Genomic DNA, 17665 nt, shown 5'->3' with positions numbered 1-17665 from the left:
CCTCCATTTCTTCCCCATCTATTTGCCAGGAATTGAGAGGGCCAGATGCCATGATCTTGGTTTTCTTAATGTTAAGTTTCAGCCCAACTTTTGCACTCTCCTTCTTCACCCGCAACAAGAGGCTCTTTAGTTCTTCTTCACTTTCTGCCATTAGAGTGGTATCATCTGCATATCTTAGGTTGTTGATATTTCTTCCGGCAATCTTAATTCCAACTTTTGATTCATCTAGCCCTGCCTTTCTCATGATGTGCTCTGCATATAAGTTAAATAGGCAGGGCGACAGTATACAGCCTTGCCGGACTCCTTTCCCAATTTTGAACCAATCAGTGGTTCCGTGTCCAGTTCTCACTGTTGCTTCTTGACCCGCATATAGGTTTCTCAAGAGACAAATAAGATGGTCTGGTACTCCCATCTCTTTAAGAACTTGCCACAGTTTGTTATGATCCACACAATCAAAGGCTTTAGCATAGTCAATGAAGCAGAAGTAGATGTTTTTCTGGAACTCCCTAGCTTTCTCCATGATCCAGCGTATGTTGGCAATTTGATCTCTAGTTCCTCTGCCTCTTCGAAATCCTGCCTGTACTTCTGGTAGTTCTCGATCCACATACTGCTGAAGTCTAGCTTGTAGGATTTTAAGCATGACTTTACTAGCATGAGAAATGAGTGCAATGGTGCGGTAGTTTGAACATTCTTTGGCACTGCCTTTCTTTGGAATTGGAATGTAAACTGATCTTTTCCAATCCTGTGGCCACTGTTGAGTTTTCCAAATTTGCTGGCAAATTGAGTGTAGCACTTTTACTGCACTGTCTTTTAAGATTTTGAATAGCTCAGCTGGAATACTATCACCTCCACTAGCTTTGTTGTTGCTCAGCTTTTCTAAGGCCCACTTCACCTCACATTCTAGGATGTCTGGCTCGAGGTCAGTGACCACATCATTGTGATTATCTGGGACGTTAAGCTCATTCTTGTATAGTTCTTCTGTGTAATTTTGCCACCTCTTCTTAATCTCTTCTGCCTCTGTTAGGTCCCTGCCATTTTGGTCCTTTATCATGCCCATTTTTGCATTAAACGTTCCCTTCATCTCTCCAATTTTCTTGAAAAGATCTCTGGTCCTCCCTATTCTATTGTTTTCTTCTATTTCTTTGCACTGTTCATTTAAGAAGGCATTCTTATCTCTTCTAGCTATTCTCTGGAATTCTGCATTCAATTGGGCATATCTATGTTTTTCTCCCTTGCCTTTCGCTTCCCTCCTTTCCTCAGCTATTTGCAAAGCTTCCTCAGACAGCCATTTTGCTTTCTTGCATTTCTTTTTCTTTGGGATGGTTTTGGTTGCTACCTGTTGTACAATGTCGCGAACCTCTGTCCATAGTTCTTCAGGCACTCTGTCTATCAGATCTAATTCCTTAAATCTATTTGTCACCTCTACTGTATATTCAACAGGGATATGATTTAATTCATACCTGAGTGGCCTAGTGCTTTTCCCTACTTTCTTCAGTTTAAGCCTAAACTTTGCAAGGAGAAGCTCATGGTCTGAGCCACAGTCAGCTCCTGGTCTTGTTTTTACCGACTGTATAGAGCTTCTCCATCTTTGGCTGCAGAGCATATAGTCAATCTGATTTCTGTGTTGACCGTCTGGTGATGTCCATGTGTAGAGCCGTCTCTTGGGTTGTTGGAAAAGAGTGTTTGCTATGACCATCGTATTCTCTTGACAAAATTCTATCAGCCTGTGCCCTGCTTCATTTTGTACTCCAAGGCCAAACTTGCCTGTTATTCCAGTTATCTTTTGGCTTCCTACTTTAGCATTCCAATCCCCCATGATGATAAGGACATCATTTTTTGGTGTTACTTCTATAAGGTGCTGTAGGGCTTCATAGAACCGGTCAATTTCATCCTCTTCAGCACTGGTGGTTGGGGCATAGACTTGGACTACTGTGATATTGAATGGTTTGCCTTGGATTCGAACTGAGATCATTCTGTCATTTTGAGGATTGTATCCCAGTATTGATTTTCCTACTCTTTTATTGACTATGAAGGCTACTCCATTTCTTCTGAGGGATTCTTGCCCGCAGTAGTATACCTGATGGTCATCTGAATTAAATTCACCCATTCCTGTCCATTTTAGTTCGCTGATACCTAAGATGTCGATGTTCAGTCTTGTCATCTCTTGTTTGACCACGTCCAGCTTTCCTTGATTCATGGATCTTACATTCCAGGTTCCTATGGAGAAAAAATCTTTACAGCATCGGACTTTCCTTTCACCACCAGACATATCCACAGCTGAGCGTCCTTTCGGCTTTGGCCCAGTCGCTTCATTCTTTCTGGCGCTACTAGTACTAGCCCTCTGCTCTTCCCCAGTAGCATATTGGACGCCTTCCGACCTGAGGGGCTCATCTTCCAGCGTCATATCGTTTTGCCTTTTGGTACTGTCCATAGGGTTTTCATGGCAAAGATACTGGAGTGGGTTGCCATTTCCTTCTCCAGTGGATCACGTTTTGTCAGAACTCTCAGCTATGACCTGTCCGTCTTGGGTGGCCCTGCACGGCATAGCTCATAGCTTCATTGAATTACGCAAGCCCCTTCGCCACGACAAGGCAGTAATCCATGAAGGGGTGAGTGAGTATAGGGTATAAAAATAAGTGAAAAACTTTGCTCCATATATTTGACCAATTAAATTTGAATTTCTTGAGCTAATTATGAAAATTAAGACAGTTGTTCTTTGGCATGTCATCAGCAGCAGCAGCAGGTCCTGTGCAGAACACCTTATGTTTTGCAGTGGTTTTTAATCATTCGCAGCCTCTTTGGCATCTCCCTAGGGACCTTAATAATCTTAAGATCTTCTTTAAGTTTTCTGAGGCTGGCCTCATTTCCTCTTTCCTCCAGGAGATATCCAACATAGTACAATATTTGAATGCTGGTCTTTAGGTATACATAAGATTTCACCAACAATCTGCATTCAACGTTCATTCAGAGTTCTCAACAGATGTTCTAAATTTGATTTTTGTAGTAATTCCTCATTAGAGGAATTATTATTACCGGTATTCCTCACAATATAAGACATGGAGAATTTGTTCTCAAGCAGCATTATTGGGAAATATTTAACTGTTTAATCATGTTGGTTGTACACTTCCATGTTTCCCAAGTATATTGGCATGTACTAAGTATGAAAAAATCTGATAGGGAATCATTGTCTAAAAATAATTGTGGATACTTGAAAGACAATATGTTCATGTGTGCTTACACATTTAGCTGTAGAGTGCTGTGGAAATGAGATGCTAGGATTTAAGATCAAATATATGTGAAAATGATTCTAGAACTCAATAGACTAGGTCACTTATTTGTACCTGATGATGGCCTGTAGAAGGGACCCACCATGAAATCCTTTGTATAGGGCCAGATTTTCCCTTGATTCATCCTCACCTTATTTTTGCATGTAATGTTTGCAGGAAACTGCAATGTACTCCACACTCACCACATCAGCAAGATTTACCACAGACTTTGCAAAGTTGCTGGTAAGGCTAACTGAGCGGCGCATTTGCTCAAACTGGAACAGAATAGATACAGAAAAAATAGTTTCAGGAAATTTACTCAGCATCTGATTAAACCTGAGGCTGAAGCAGTCTAGTGAGGGACTTCCCCTTCTCTACCTCTTTGTTCATGAAGTGACTTCCCCCAACTTAAAAAAATAGCCCTAAGGTCAATTTCACTCTTAACACATCAGTACATTTTTGAAATGCCTATCTTCTTAGCCATAAACCTTTATCATGTTCACACAGAAATAAATCCATGTAAATAATATTTCCTGAAACTTGTACTGAATTTATTATTTATTTATTAGATTCATATGCCACCATTTCATTGTTACAGCAACTCTGGGAAACTTACAAAATGTTAAAAAGATCATATTAAATGACTAAAATTAATAAAAAATAAACAAAGGTTAAAAATCAACAGGACAGGCAACACAGGAGTGGAGATATTCAGCCACAGCCAGCATAAGGCATCCCTATCAGGTCCCCCAGCAAAGCCAAATTTTAAAGCTCTCTGAAAAGGCCAGGAGGGTGGAGGCTGACCTCAACTCTGGTAGGAGAATATTCCAAAGGACAGGGATTGTTATGTATTGGTAATACATAATGGTAATACCACATGAGTTGCTGGAGCAGCTAATGGCTCTCCAGCAACCCAGACTACAAGTCTCCAGTGCTGCTATTGGCTGTCCCTAGGCGGCAATGGTTGCTTCAAACCTATTGGCTACCACCTAGGGGCTAGACTATATATATTGGGGCTAGTTACAACCCAATTCTCAGTTCAGATCTTGCAAGCAATAAACCATGAGTTTTCCTGAACTCACTTGCCTCATCTTCATTCCTGCGCCAAAGAACCCACTACACAACACTGGTGACGAAGGAGGGATCCTGCTTCCCTGAAACAGAGCTGAAGTCTTAGAAGGGAAGGCAGCGCACACCGGAGGGAAAAGGCATTCCCCCCCCTCCCTCAAGGTCGGCTAGCAAGCTACATTAGCAACCTCGTGCTCCGCGGACTCATTCCCTGAGCCTGGGAAGCACAATCGGAAGAAATCGCAGGAACCAGCAAGAAACAAAATGCCAAAGGTCGGAAGACTTCGAGAATTCAATGTGAAGCATCCAGAAGAATGGCCATCTTATTTGTCCCAGGTAGAAAACTACCTCCAGTCAAACCAAATCGCAGAAGAAGGCCTCAAGGCCGCAACGCTACTCTGCCTCTGTGGCCCAGCAACCTTTGATTTGGCTGAGAACCTCTTCGCTCTGACGCCAATGGAATCGGTCTCTTACGCGGACCTCAGGAAGAAGTTAACTGAATATTTCCAGCCCAAGATGTCTGAAATGGCCTGGCATTTCAAGTTTGACCAGAGAGTGGAGCAACCCAGTGAATCAGCTTCAGAATTCATCGTGGGCCTTAGGCAGGCCACATGCCTTTGCAAATTTTTGAACTTAGAAGAGAGACTACGAGATTGGCTCGTTTGCGGCCTATGGAACCGAACGCTTCAACAAAGACTCTTTGCCAGACCAAATTTAACCTTTTCAGAAGCACAAGACAAAGTTTTGGCCGACGAAGCCGCCAGGGGTGAAATTCAAGCAGTCTAGCCCACCAAAACAACAAAGCATGAAGAAACAGTCCACCAGTAGGACACCAAACGCACCGAAGAGTCCTCTGAGGAGGAAGAACCAGAAATCAACAAACTTCAAAAGCAGCCCAACGAGCAACACCGCAACAGCCAGCAGCAAGAGAACACTTACAAGGCAGTTCTCTTACCTAGATGTAAAGGGTGCGGCGGCAGCCATTTTCGCACCGATTGCAGATTCCTGTCAGCCACATACAGAGCCTATGGCCAGACAGGCCACATCACAGTGGTTTGCAGAGCCCGCCAGAGGGACCGGCCAACCAAACACTAGTCAGAAGAACCGACTAGGAGAGGTACTGGGGCCCAGGGTCCGGTTAGTGTGGGGATTTTCAGAAGCCGTAGAAGCATGTGCCGCACTGGGGCCCGATGCCCCCTCAAACCTAAACTCAGACTCCTGGTAGAGCTACAAGGAGTTTCTTGTAAAATGGAATTGGACTCTGGCTCTGCAGTCTCCATTATTTCTCAAGACACTTTTAATTTCGTGTATAGGCGCAGTAACAATTGGGCCAAAGTGAGGCCTTCAGACATAATTCTAACTGACTTTCAAAATGCTCAAGTTAAAGTTAAGGGAGAAGCCACCTTGACTGTAAAATTTAAGGGGTTTTATGGGCACCTGGATGTCATAGTAGTAGGGGGCCAGAGAACGAGTCTCATTGGACTCAATTGGTTTGATGCCTTAGGTATTCAGATTACTGGTATCAACCGGACACAAATGCAAACCTCTCATCAGTATGTGAGGACTATGCTGACACTTTTGATTCTGTCCTAGGAACATACACAGGCCCACCTATCTCATTCAAGCTAGACCCCAACATAGTTCCAATTAGGTTTAAGTCTCGGAGGGTCCCCTTTGCCTTAAAACATAAAATTGATTCTGAACTTGACAAGCTTGTAGAACAGGGCATTTTACAGCCAGTTGATGGGGGGGGAATGGGAAATTCCTATAGTCACCCCACTTAAAGCCAATGGGGAAATTCACATTTGTGCTGATTGTAAATGCACTCTAAATAAAGCCCTCAAGCAACACGCATACCCAGTTCCAGTGGTCAACCACATTTTAGCCTCCTTGCAAGGGGGTACTATTTTTGCTAAACTTGATTTAGCACAGGCCTATCAGCAATTGCCGGTTGATGAGGCCACAGCTGCAGCTCAGACAATCGTGACTCACATGGGGGCTTTCAAAGTAAAACGCTTATAGTTTGGAGTCAGTGTTGCCCCAGGCATTTTCCAGGGAATAATGGAACGCACACTTAAGGGCATTCAGGGCGTCTGCCCTTATTTTGATGATGTTCTTATTGCTGGGGAATCCCCAGAAGTGTTACCCAGCAGGCTCAGAGCTGTTTTACAGAGACTTCGTGAAGCAGGCCTCAAATTAAAAAAGAGCAAGTGTAATATTGGGGTTCCTTCAACAGAATTCTTGGGATTCAGAATTGATGCTAACGGCATTCACCCTGCTGAATCTAAAGTGAAGGCCATTAAAATGGCTCCTAGGCCCAAATCCAAAGAGGAGCTACAAACATTCTTGGTTCTCCTTAACTTCTATCACACCTTTCTACCTCATAAGGCAGCATTAGCAGAGCCTTTGCACAGGCTTTTAGATAAGAAAGCTCCATGGAAATGGACTAATTTACATGAAAAAAGTTTCCAGGACTTAAAAGCACTATTGTCAGAAAAGTCCACTGTAACTCATTACAAAGAGTCTAAATCAGTATGTCTTGCATGTGATGCATCTTCCTATGGGGTGGGGGCAGTTTTAAGTCACTTAGAAAAGAATGGAACACAGGTTCTTATAGCATTCTACTCAAGGACGTTGTCCTCTGCTGAGCGCAACTATGCTCAGATTGACAAAGAGGCCGTAGCCATTGTTGCTGGAATTAAAAAATTCCATGACTATTTATATGGCAGGGACTTAACGATGTTTATAGACCACAAGCCACTGTTGGGACTTTTCACAACAGACAAACAAACCCCCCACATACTGTCCTCAAGAATGTTGAGATGGTCTATTTTTCCTTCTGCATACAATTTTAAATTGATTCACATAACAGGCAAAGAAATGGGCCATGCTGATGGCCTCAGCAGACTACCACTGCCACTAATGGAATCAGATCCAGCTCCTGTTGCCAGAATTCTGTCCATACAGGACCTGCCTGAATTTCCCCTCCATGCTGGGGACATTGGTGCTGAAACAGCTACAGATACACTTAGTAGAGTACTTTCATGGGTATACACGGGGTGGTTGGATAAAAGCCCAGGTTCTGAATTTCAGAATTATTTTGTCAGAAGACATGAGCTTTCTGCCCACAAAGAGTGCATTTTATGGGGAAACACAGTCATAATTCCCTCTTCCCTAAGAGACACGGTCTTACAATCATTACATGAAGGCCATCCAGGCATTGTCAGAATGAAAGCTTTAGCAAGAAGCTACCTTTGGTGGCCTGGCCTTGACAAGGACATTGAGGCACAAGTCCATGGTTGTTATACATGCCAGCAATCTAGGCCTGAAATGCCACAGGCTCCAGTTCACAGGTGGGAGGAAACGCACACTCCCTGGTCTAGAATTCACATAGACTACACTGGGACCTTTCAGGGCCAGTTCTTTCTCATAGTGGTGGATAGCCACTCCAAATGGCTGGAAGTAATTCCAGTCCCTAACATGACTACTGCTAGGACCATCCAGGTGCTGAGAAAACACTTTGCCACACATGGGTTGCCAGATGTCTTAGTTTCAGACAATGGGGCCCAATTAACTGCTGCTGAATTTCAGGCCTTCCTTAGAGCAAATCTCATCAGACATGCAATGTCTGTGCCCTTTCATCCGTCTTCTAATGGTCAAGCTGAACGCATGGTGAGGACAACAAAGGAATCACTCAAGCGCATTGTAACAGGTGACTAGCATCACAGATTGGCAGATTTTCTACTCTGCCAGCATTCTACACCCTGCACATTCTACACCCTGCACATTCTACACCATGCACAGGCAAAAGTCCTGCAGAACTGCGTTGGGAGAGGCAATTGATCACTAAACTGGACAGGTTGCATCCAGACAGAGTGGCAGCAGAAGCATCTCAACCAAAACCCCCTAGGGGGCTGCAAATGGGCGATTGGGTTTGGGCCAGGAACTATGGTCATGGGAATCTGTGGGTTCCTGGTAAAATTACCAAAGCATCTGGGCCCCTATCTTATGAAGAGGGGCTGGAGGGAGGGCGAGTTGTCAGATGCCACATTGATCAACTCAAAACAGTTTCCAGAATGGCCACTAAGTGAGGACTGCATCATAGATCCCTCCCAAGGTCCTCAAACTTGCAGCCAAGCTAGTCCTCACTTGGACTCTCAGGACTTTTCCTTCATAACCAATGAGGAACCAGATGGAGAAGTGGGGAGTCCAGGAATGCAACATGGATCCCCTGAAGGAGCAAGCCAACCGGACTTCAGCAACCACTGTGCCTACTCTGCTGATCAGTCTGACTCTGGGGTGGGCCAATCTGGAGAGGCCAGCCAGAGAGCATCTAATTCCCTTGACTCAGGAGCAACAAGGGACATGGGTCTACCCAGCCCACTGGGTAAGCTGGTAGACCACAAAGTGACTGAAATTCCAAGACATTCCACTAGGGCACACAAGCCTCCTTCATATCTTGCTGATTACGTTGTAAAATAAAGATGTACTGTTGTACTGCAACTTGCCACTGTACTACAGAAACTGGGAGTTATGATGTTAACTGTCTAGTGTGCTGTCAATGAAGCCTATTCATTCAGGTGCTGTAAGTTAACCTTGTAACCTATATGGGTTTATTTTCTATTACTATTATTTAGGATTGTTTTGATAATGAATCTTGATAATTGTATTAAGACTAAATTGTGTCACAATATTGTCATCTAAGATGGGAGGGGTGTTATGTATTGGGCTCAATGGTAATACCACATGGGTTGCTGGAGCAGCTAACGGCTCTCCAGTAACCCAGATTACAAGTCTCCAGTGCTGCTATTGGCTGTCCCTAAGTGGCAATGGTTGCTTCAAACCTTTTGGCTGCCACCTAGGGGCTAGACTATATATTGCAGCTAGTTACAGCCCAATTCTCTGTTCAGATCTTGCAAGCAATAAACCATGAGTTTTCCTGAACTCAATTGCCTCATCTTCATTCCTGTGTCAAAGAACCTGCTACACAACAGGGATCACAAAGGCTTTTTTCCTGGACCCCACCAACCGTAAATTCTTTGGTAGATAGAGACTGAAGTAGGCCTCTTCTGCTGGATAGGCCAATCCCTCTGGAGCCAGGCCATAAAGGGCTTTGAAAATGATAACCAGCTCCTTGAACTGGATTCAAAAGCAGACTGCAACCAGTGCAACTTTCAAATGGTGGTGTTAGATGGCCCACCCAAGAGCCTCTAGAACTGTCTGTGCCGCTTTGTTCAGTATCAATTATAGTTTCTGAATATATTTCAAGGGTAGCCCCCTGTAGAGAATCAGGTTATTGACTCCCTTCAACTCAGTAATTCCAAGATTTTCTAGCCAAATCACCTTCTCTAACAAAGCACATCTTTAGCTGAACAAGTGTTCAAGCACTGATCCAAAGTTTCTGACTGGTTTTGTGGTCTGAAAAAACTTTTTGCTCAAAATAAAGAAGTTTTGTTTGAGTCACGTTCAACCGATGTTGATAAAAAACCAAATCGTGCTTGGATGTTGACAACTTTGGGGACATATCAATGTTGTTTTCAAGGCAAAGATATAGAAATATCTTCTTTCAGATATTTTTAAATTTTTCAGTCTAGTTTTCAGTTCAAGTATTTTCAGGTAGTATATTTATTTAATTAATTACTAATTAATTCAGTAAGATAGGCCAAGGATATAGTCTATATTGGGAAGTCATAATAATAACTTGGACAAAGGCAATGTCAAACCATTTGAACTTAATCACTTTGATAGTGACATGGAGGCATATATATTTAATAAATAAATATTTCATCATTGTCTATATGGGAGATCCATAAAGTCATAAAGAATTCAGATTAATAACATTATTGATGAACCGTCACTTAATGGACTTCAATTTGTCAGTCTCTATTAAATATTGAGAAAGAACCTTTCATTATACATATTATTTCATTGTTGTTATTTGAACTGGATAGGGAAGTCATAACATCATTTTGCATTTTAAAAATGAAAAGAAAATAATTAAATCATAAATTAAAGACCTCTATCCCAATTTTGAATTGTCTATTTAAGAGCAATTACCAGGGATTCATTAGTAACTCTGCTCTGAATGCAAAGCACTAAACAAGAGTAAGAACTGCAACAAAACAAAGAAACAAATTACCAATGCAAGACACAATAGGCTTGGAAAGCTTTGACAGTACTTTACAAATCTACGCTGGTCATGCTGACAATGTAATTATATTGATCCAGCAAGCTCAGTTGATGGACAGTTTATCTGAATTGAGAAAGGCATTATGGAAGAGATCTTGACAGAGGATATACTGACCAATTTTTAAAAAAGAAAAGAAATCACACTTAAGAGACTGAAAGGAAAAATGCTCTGATCATTGTTTGCCAAATTGTTCAAAGAAACAATCTTGGCAGGCAATTCATTTGCTTCTCTCCACAAAGCATTTTAAAAGGATCTGCAACAGCAAACCCATCTATATTTGTCTTTCTAGGCCATTATCAGTACTCACCAGTTGGTGGTCATTAACAATTATCAATTCAATGAATTTGGTCTCACTGTGGACAGTCCGGTGACTTCGGTGAACCTGGGATGGGAAAAAGAAAAAGACACATTTACACTGGTAACTCCTGCTCTAAGAAGGGCCTCCCCATTCATGCACAGGAACATATTTTATATACAGGTCTCTATAAGTTTCCATATTCCTTCTCCTTACATTTTATAGTAAGGAAGCTCAATCCGAAGTTTGGAATTCACCAGTCTTCCACAACCTAGTGCTAGCTTCCTTAATTCCTGCAAATTGTTAAGAATTAAGAGAAACACACCTGAAGGGCAGTTGGAGAAAGTTGATATATTATACAAAAAGCAGCTTTCTAAGCTGTGAAATGCTATAAAACTTCAAGACGTTGTATATAATCAGACAAAGCTAACCCAAACATACCTCTCTTTTCAATAACAATTATGCAATATCAGTGTAATTAATATTTTATTATTTCATTGTTTCTGTTCTATCTTTCCTCTGAGAACTCAAGCATACATTCTATCCATAGACTAACTCTGTGAGATAGGTTGAGCTAAGATGGGACTAACTTCACATACTTAATGACCTGAGAGTGGATTTGAACCTAGATTTTCCCAGTTTAAATCCAACACATTAAACATGGAGCTATAGTGCACCTGCAAGCCTTGCTGCTTGGAATGTGAGAACTTATCTAGCTGCCATTTGTTATTCTAAAATTAAAAATTTAACTACAATCCCAAAATAGTATAGCTATTTTTTCCCCAATAATGTTTTCAAGTGAAATAAACCAAGATCTAATTTGTTTATCTTATTTATTAGATTTCTATCTTGCCTTTATTACTTCATAAGCAACTCAAAGCAATCACCCAGCTGTTTTTTCATGGTTAAAGCAGGGCTAGAACTTAGAGTCTCCTGGTTTCGAGACCAGCACCCTTAAAAATATACAAAAATGTAGGGGAAGAGAAGTTAACCTGCTTTGGACTATCTATTTAAAAGAATAGATACCGTATTTTCCGGCATATAAGACGACTGGGCGTATAAGATGACCCCCTACATTTCCTGTTAAATTATAGGGTTTGGGCTATACTCACCGTATAAGACTACCCCTCTTCCAACGCACACCAAATAAAAATTAAAAAACATCAGATTTGATTTTAATATGGTAATTTTAATTCAAATGCTTATGACATGCAGGTATTTAGTAGGAAAACTGTCACTTATAAACATAAGGCTGTTTGTCATCAAACATGTAAACATAAAACAGTGCAAGTGGATTAAACTTTCCCTAATTCACTCTAAAGCTTTCCCAAATGGGAGATCCGCTCCAGGTTTTCCAGCCAGCCCTGTCCCTAAAGTTTCAGCACCTGGCGTATAAGACGACCCCTGACTTTTGAGAAGATTTTCATGGGTTAAAAAGTCGTCTTATATGCCAGAAAATACAGTAAGTCTAACTGGGCTAAGTGAGACAACTGAAGACTTTTGCAATTAACAGTGCTTAGTTTGGATAGGCATTATTTATCAGTCCCTATAAAACTTGAAGGTAAATAAGCAACTTCTGTTCTTATAAACATTTCCTCTTTCTTTGAAATGCATATATGTCCACTAATACTGTAGATTGCTTAGCATGGTATTACCTCCATGGGAGAAAGAGATCAACATGTTTTCTTTCCTATATTTTGAAAAATTCGCAGAATGTTATTACAGTTCATTGAGTATGGGGACTCTGAGATGTTTAGACTGACATGTATGTAAAGTATTAATGCTACTTATGTCTGGTCTACACTGAATGGGAAGCAAATTCATGAAGATAACAGAGTAACAGAGTTGGAAGGAATCTTGGAAGTCTTCTAACCAGGGGTTCCCAAACCCCAGGTCCACTACCAGGCTGCAGCCTGTTTCAAACTGGCCCACGTGAGTGATGGACATGCGCATAAAGCTCCACTGGTGTGAGTGGTGAATGAGCACTCATGCATGAAGCTCTATTTGTGCAACTGAAGGGAGCTGATGCTCATGGGTGAAGCTCCACTTGCATGACCAGAGGGCGCTTGCGTGCAAAGCTCAATTCACAGAAATGGAGCTTTGCGTACAAGCACTTTTCACACATGCAAGTGGAGTTTTGTGCGTAAGCGCAAGCACCCTCGCTCATATGCAAAGCTCCGTTCACTTGAGTGGAGGGTGCAGGCACCCCCTGCTCACACCAATGGAGCTGTGCGCATGCGTGTGCCTGCCACTTATATGCCCCCCCACATGCCAGTTGGGCTGCAAAAGTGGAAAGTTTGGGGACCGCTATTCTAGACCAACCCTCTGCTCAAGCAGGAGACCCTATACCATTCTGGACAAATGGCTGTCCAAATCTCTTCTTAAAACCTTCAGTGATGGGACACCCACAATTTCTGGAGGCAAATAGTTGCATTGATTAATTGTTCTAACTTTCAGGAAATTTTTCCTTAGTTCTAGTTTGCTTCTCTCTTTGATTCATTTCCATCCATTTCTTCTTGTCCTGCCTTCAGGTGCTTTGGAGAATAGGTTAACCCCTCTTCTTTGTGACAACCTTTCAGATATTAAAAGACTTGCTTTCATGTCACCCCTAGTCCTTCTTTTCATTAGACTAGACCAACCCAATTCCTGAAAGTATTCTTCATATGTTTTAGCCTTCAGCCCCCTAATCATCTTTGTTGCTCTTCTCTGCACTCCTTCCAGTTTTGGCAACCAAAACTGGATGCAGTATTTGAAGTGTGGTCTTACCAAGGCATTATAAAGTGATACTAACACTTCACATGATCTTGATTCTTGATTGCAGAAAAAGATTGTAGAGAAAAGTCTGGACCATTCCAACATAATAGGTGATGCTAGGAATTTATGCATTAAAAATTCTGTTCTGTTTTTCAGGTACAATAAATTTATAAGACTTCTTGGACTTCTGTTTTTGAAATTGATTATTACTATCATGTAGTAAAGTTACCTGTCTTCGTCGACGCAATTTAGGAAGCCCAGGAGGAATGTGGTAGTTCAGTGCAGAAAATAAACACCCTGAAAGAAAAAAATACATATTACATAATGGAGAGGGATATCATATATGGAAAAATAGGTAATCATATTTCCAATTATTTAAACTGGGACAAAAGAGGTGATCAGGCACAGTATAGCAATCTGTATACATATACTGACTTATAATCTTATGGTACCATTCCAATACAATCATACTGAAATATCTAGCATAACTACCTGATACCAATCTATGATACAATTTCTTCCAATGTGTATCAGTTGAGATGCCTGAGAGAAGAAATCATCTGAATACTCACCACCTATTGGAAGAAATATTTTTGCTGCATTCTATTCAAACAGTGTAAAAACACAAGAGATAGTTGTCATCTTCCTTTCAGAAAACATGTCTTAAAAATTACAGCTCAATATCAGAGCTATTCATATCAGGTCTATTGGGTACCTGAGACAGGTACTCATCTAAACCTATCTCCCTTCCTTGGTAAGAAAAAATCCTGCCAACAAATAATCAGCTATTTCCTTTCACGGAGCCTCAGTGTATGCAAAGCAGGGCTTCATTTCAGTTAACAGAAATCTTCTAGAAGAGTCTGTCCCTCAAGTTTTCCAAATTCCAAAGAGAAATCTCTATCACTGTGCACTCAAAGACATTTCAGACTGAATCTACTGTATTTATTGTCAAGGTCAAAGCACTCTGGCTACTGAAACACTACAGAGTCACAAATGTGAGATGGATGGCTATATAAATTGAATAAAAATAAAAATAAATAATAAAATAAAATAAATAAATAAAATCTATTCTCCACTTTAAATGCAGAGGCTTCTTTCAGACTATGAAACACACTCTTGAAAATTTTATCATTTCTTTAAACAGGTTTTCAGTTCTTATATGATCATGCTATCTATTTTATTAGGAAGTTTAATCTAGGTTTTTTAATGCTTTTTTAATTACCAAGGGAGTAATTAAAGTACACCCCAAAGGAAAAAAAAGGTGAAAATAAAACACACCAAGGAACAAATAAATAAGCCAGTGGGAAAGATTGGCAATGAAATATTGAGCAGATTTGCATTATTATAGGTATAATTTATTGAGACTATAGTAAGAACAGAATTCCACAAATTTAAAGGAATGCAGAAATAAAAGCTGGAAACTCATTTCCTCCAATTCCCAAATTACAAGGTACAACATCTCTTGGTTGAAAGGCCTGTTTACCTGGTTCTGTGCAACCACGGGACATGCGAGGTACTGGTGTCTGGTAGATTTGGTGAGGAAGTGGCTCCTGCTATAGGAGATTTAAAAAAGAAAAATATTGCCACAAGAAGCATGTATTTACACACATTGGTATCAGGCAAGACTTAATTCAGTTCAGTTTAATTAAAATGATCTGTTCATAGTATCCTGTTATTTACATAAAGTCCTTTACCTTTGTACTAATGGATAGGAAGGCTGCCTATATCCCAGTGGTGGGATTCAAATATGTGAACAACTGGTTGTCTGTGTGGATGCCACTTCTAGAAGTCCATTCTGAGCTTGGGCAACAAAAAAATAGCGGTGCAAACCAGCTGAATCCCACCACTGCCTATATCATGTCATAATTGTGCAATTTCATTCACTAAACTCCCTTTTTATGACCCTATAATTCCTTAATTAGAGTCTAGGTGACTGGATGGAGCTGAGCTTTTTTTCTTTGCACCCTAGAGAGAAACATCTGCCGCTACCTAGGACTGAACTTTCAACCTTCTGAATGCAAAGCAGAAGTCTCCACTACTAGGCCACCATGCCACTCATTGCAATTTTATTCACTCTTGAGTCTCAATGGAGAATATTTGTAGCTCAGGGTTGAAATGAAGGGTTTACTTAGGACATTTTAAAGGGCTTTAATTGGCTTATGTGCTGCGATGATTCCATGTGGTTGTAGTAAGTAGTCTATCTGCGGTTTCTGAAATATTCTTGATGTATGGCAGTGTAATTCTTTTTAGGGTTTGGGTTGGTTGTGCTATATTGGGTTGAGTGGTCAGGGACTTTTTGATGAAGTTACGTGGATATCCATTTTTTTGGGATGTGTTGTATAGATGCTCCATTTCCTTTTTCTGCTGTTCTGGATTGCTGCATTGAGTTTGGGCACGTTTAAATAAAGTCCTTACACAGCTTCTATTCTATAGAATTTAAATATAAACAGACAGCAAACAGCACACCTTACTAGCACTAATGACATTACCTAGTTAGGATAATGAAATGTCTGCAAGAAAACAAGAAAGCTCAGAGAGCACCGAGGACCCCTCACTCTTGGGTCTATATTAAGATAATTTTTCAGACAATCTGTGAAGGTAGAATGAATTAATTACAGAATAGGAAGGATCATGATAGCAAGCTTCTTCCCTCACATATGTCTATCTGAAGGCCTAAAGAAAATGTGTTTACATGTAAATATATTCATACTACTGGTAGTCCAAACAAACAGGAATTTAAAATCACACCAAAGGATTCTGTTTTTAAAGTGCCTTCAATTCTTCAAATTTGTGTTGTTTGGAAAGATAACATAAATTGCTACCACAGTACCAATCTCTACACTATGTTCATTGCACTCTAATGTTGAGCTGAAAAGTGAAACATAAGGGTCAATTCTAGTGTCCCACATAGCCATGGTAACAATGGAAGACTTTTTTTTGTAATTTGTGTTCCACATAGTATCTTTGGCTTGCTTCAGAAGATGTCTCCAGAGGTATACTATCATGCTGTATGCAGCACCTAAACCGATTTATTTTTGGGTCAATTGCTACCATATCTAGAATTGGTCAAAGGCAATTTTTTCATTTGCACTGATAGCACTCTGAAGAGTTCATAGGCATGCCATTTTCTATCAGTGAGAATGTACTTCACCTTGACTCTAAAGTCCTGAGCAAAAACCAATTTGTCCCTGCTTCACATAGAGGTTCTCATAAAGTAAAAGGAGCTTTATATCCTCCACTCTAATAGCAACAACTTTGTTGTTTTTTTACACCACCAAGCTTATGAGTGCAGCCTGCTTGTACTGTACTGATTGAATGCATTTAACCTGGGCTTTCTAGTGCAGGGCTTTTCAACTGGTGGTACGCATATCACCAGTGGTACTTTGGCACCTGGCAGGTGATACACAACTGTCCTAGAAAACTGATAGCGGGGGGGGGAGGAGAGGAATGAGCTGAAGCAGCAGCACCACCACATAAGCCTGAGGGAGAGACAGCTGGAGCTGCAGGGCTGTTGGAGCTCAGCAGAAGCCCCAGGATCAGCGCCGGGCTCCAGCTGATCGGTGCTTCTGGAAGCTGGAGGTGCCCTGAAGTGAAAAGGAGGAGGGGGGAGAGAGGAGAGGATATAAAAGGAGGTTTTGGCGGGAAAAGGCCACCCCATCCCCTAGGTGCGCGAAGAGGAGGCGGCGAGCACCCGGCATCCCTGCTGACCATCCCTGCTGACCATTGAGAAAGAAAAAAGGCAAGAGAAGTGCTTCCCTTTCCCCCAGGGCGGGAGCTGAGCGGCACAGGGTACAATGCAATCGGCGGCACGTTGAGAAAAAGAACAAGTACTCAAAAAAAACCAGCTTTCATTAATTTGCAGCCTGCCATCACAGAATGTCTCTGCTGAGGGTGTGGGTTGTTAGGGGTGTGACTCCCCCTCCAGCCCTTGCGTGTGCGCGCACATGCACACACACACACATACACACACATTTGCAGGTCTGGGAAAGGTGAGCTGAGACCCACGCAGAGGCAATGACAGGGGGAGGGATCAAAATGTGCCCACCACTGCCTAACTGCTGCCACCTCTGCTCAGAGCCTCCGGCAGTTTTT

At 41.4% G+C, this 17665-nt stretch overlaps 1 protein-coding gene across 1 annotated transcript in view; it reads right to left on the bottom strand.

Moving 5' to 3' along the window:
• ADAM11 (ADAM metallopeptidase domain 11) overlaps positions 1-17665 on the bottom strand; it is a gene marked incomplete at its 3' end in the record, with an annotated part of 96815 nt that overhangs the window by 33624 nt on the left and 45526 nt on the right. The window contains exons 7-10 of the mRNA XM_081344316.1: positions 15057-15126; positions 13803-13870; positions 10832-10906; positions 3470-3541 (exon numbers count right to left, since the gene is read on the bottom strand). Of these exons, the coding sequence (XP_081200442.1) occupies positions 3470-3541; positions 10832-10906; positions 13803-13870; positions 15057-15126 (285 nt within the window). The remainder of the gene's footprint in view (positions 1-3469; positions 3542-10831; positions 10907-13802; positions 13871-15056; positions 15127-17665) is intronic.

The sequence above is a fragment of the Vipera berus genome (assembly GCF_964194415.1).
Source record: "Vipera berus genome assembly, chromosome: Z".
In the NCBI taxonomy this organism is placed as follows: domain Eukaryota; kingdom Metazoa; phylum Chordata; class Lepidosauria; order Squamata; family Viperidae; genus Vipera; species Vipera berus.
This window is presented reverse-complemented; position numbering and strand designations above follow the sequence as displayed.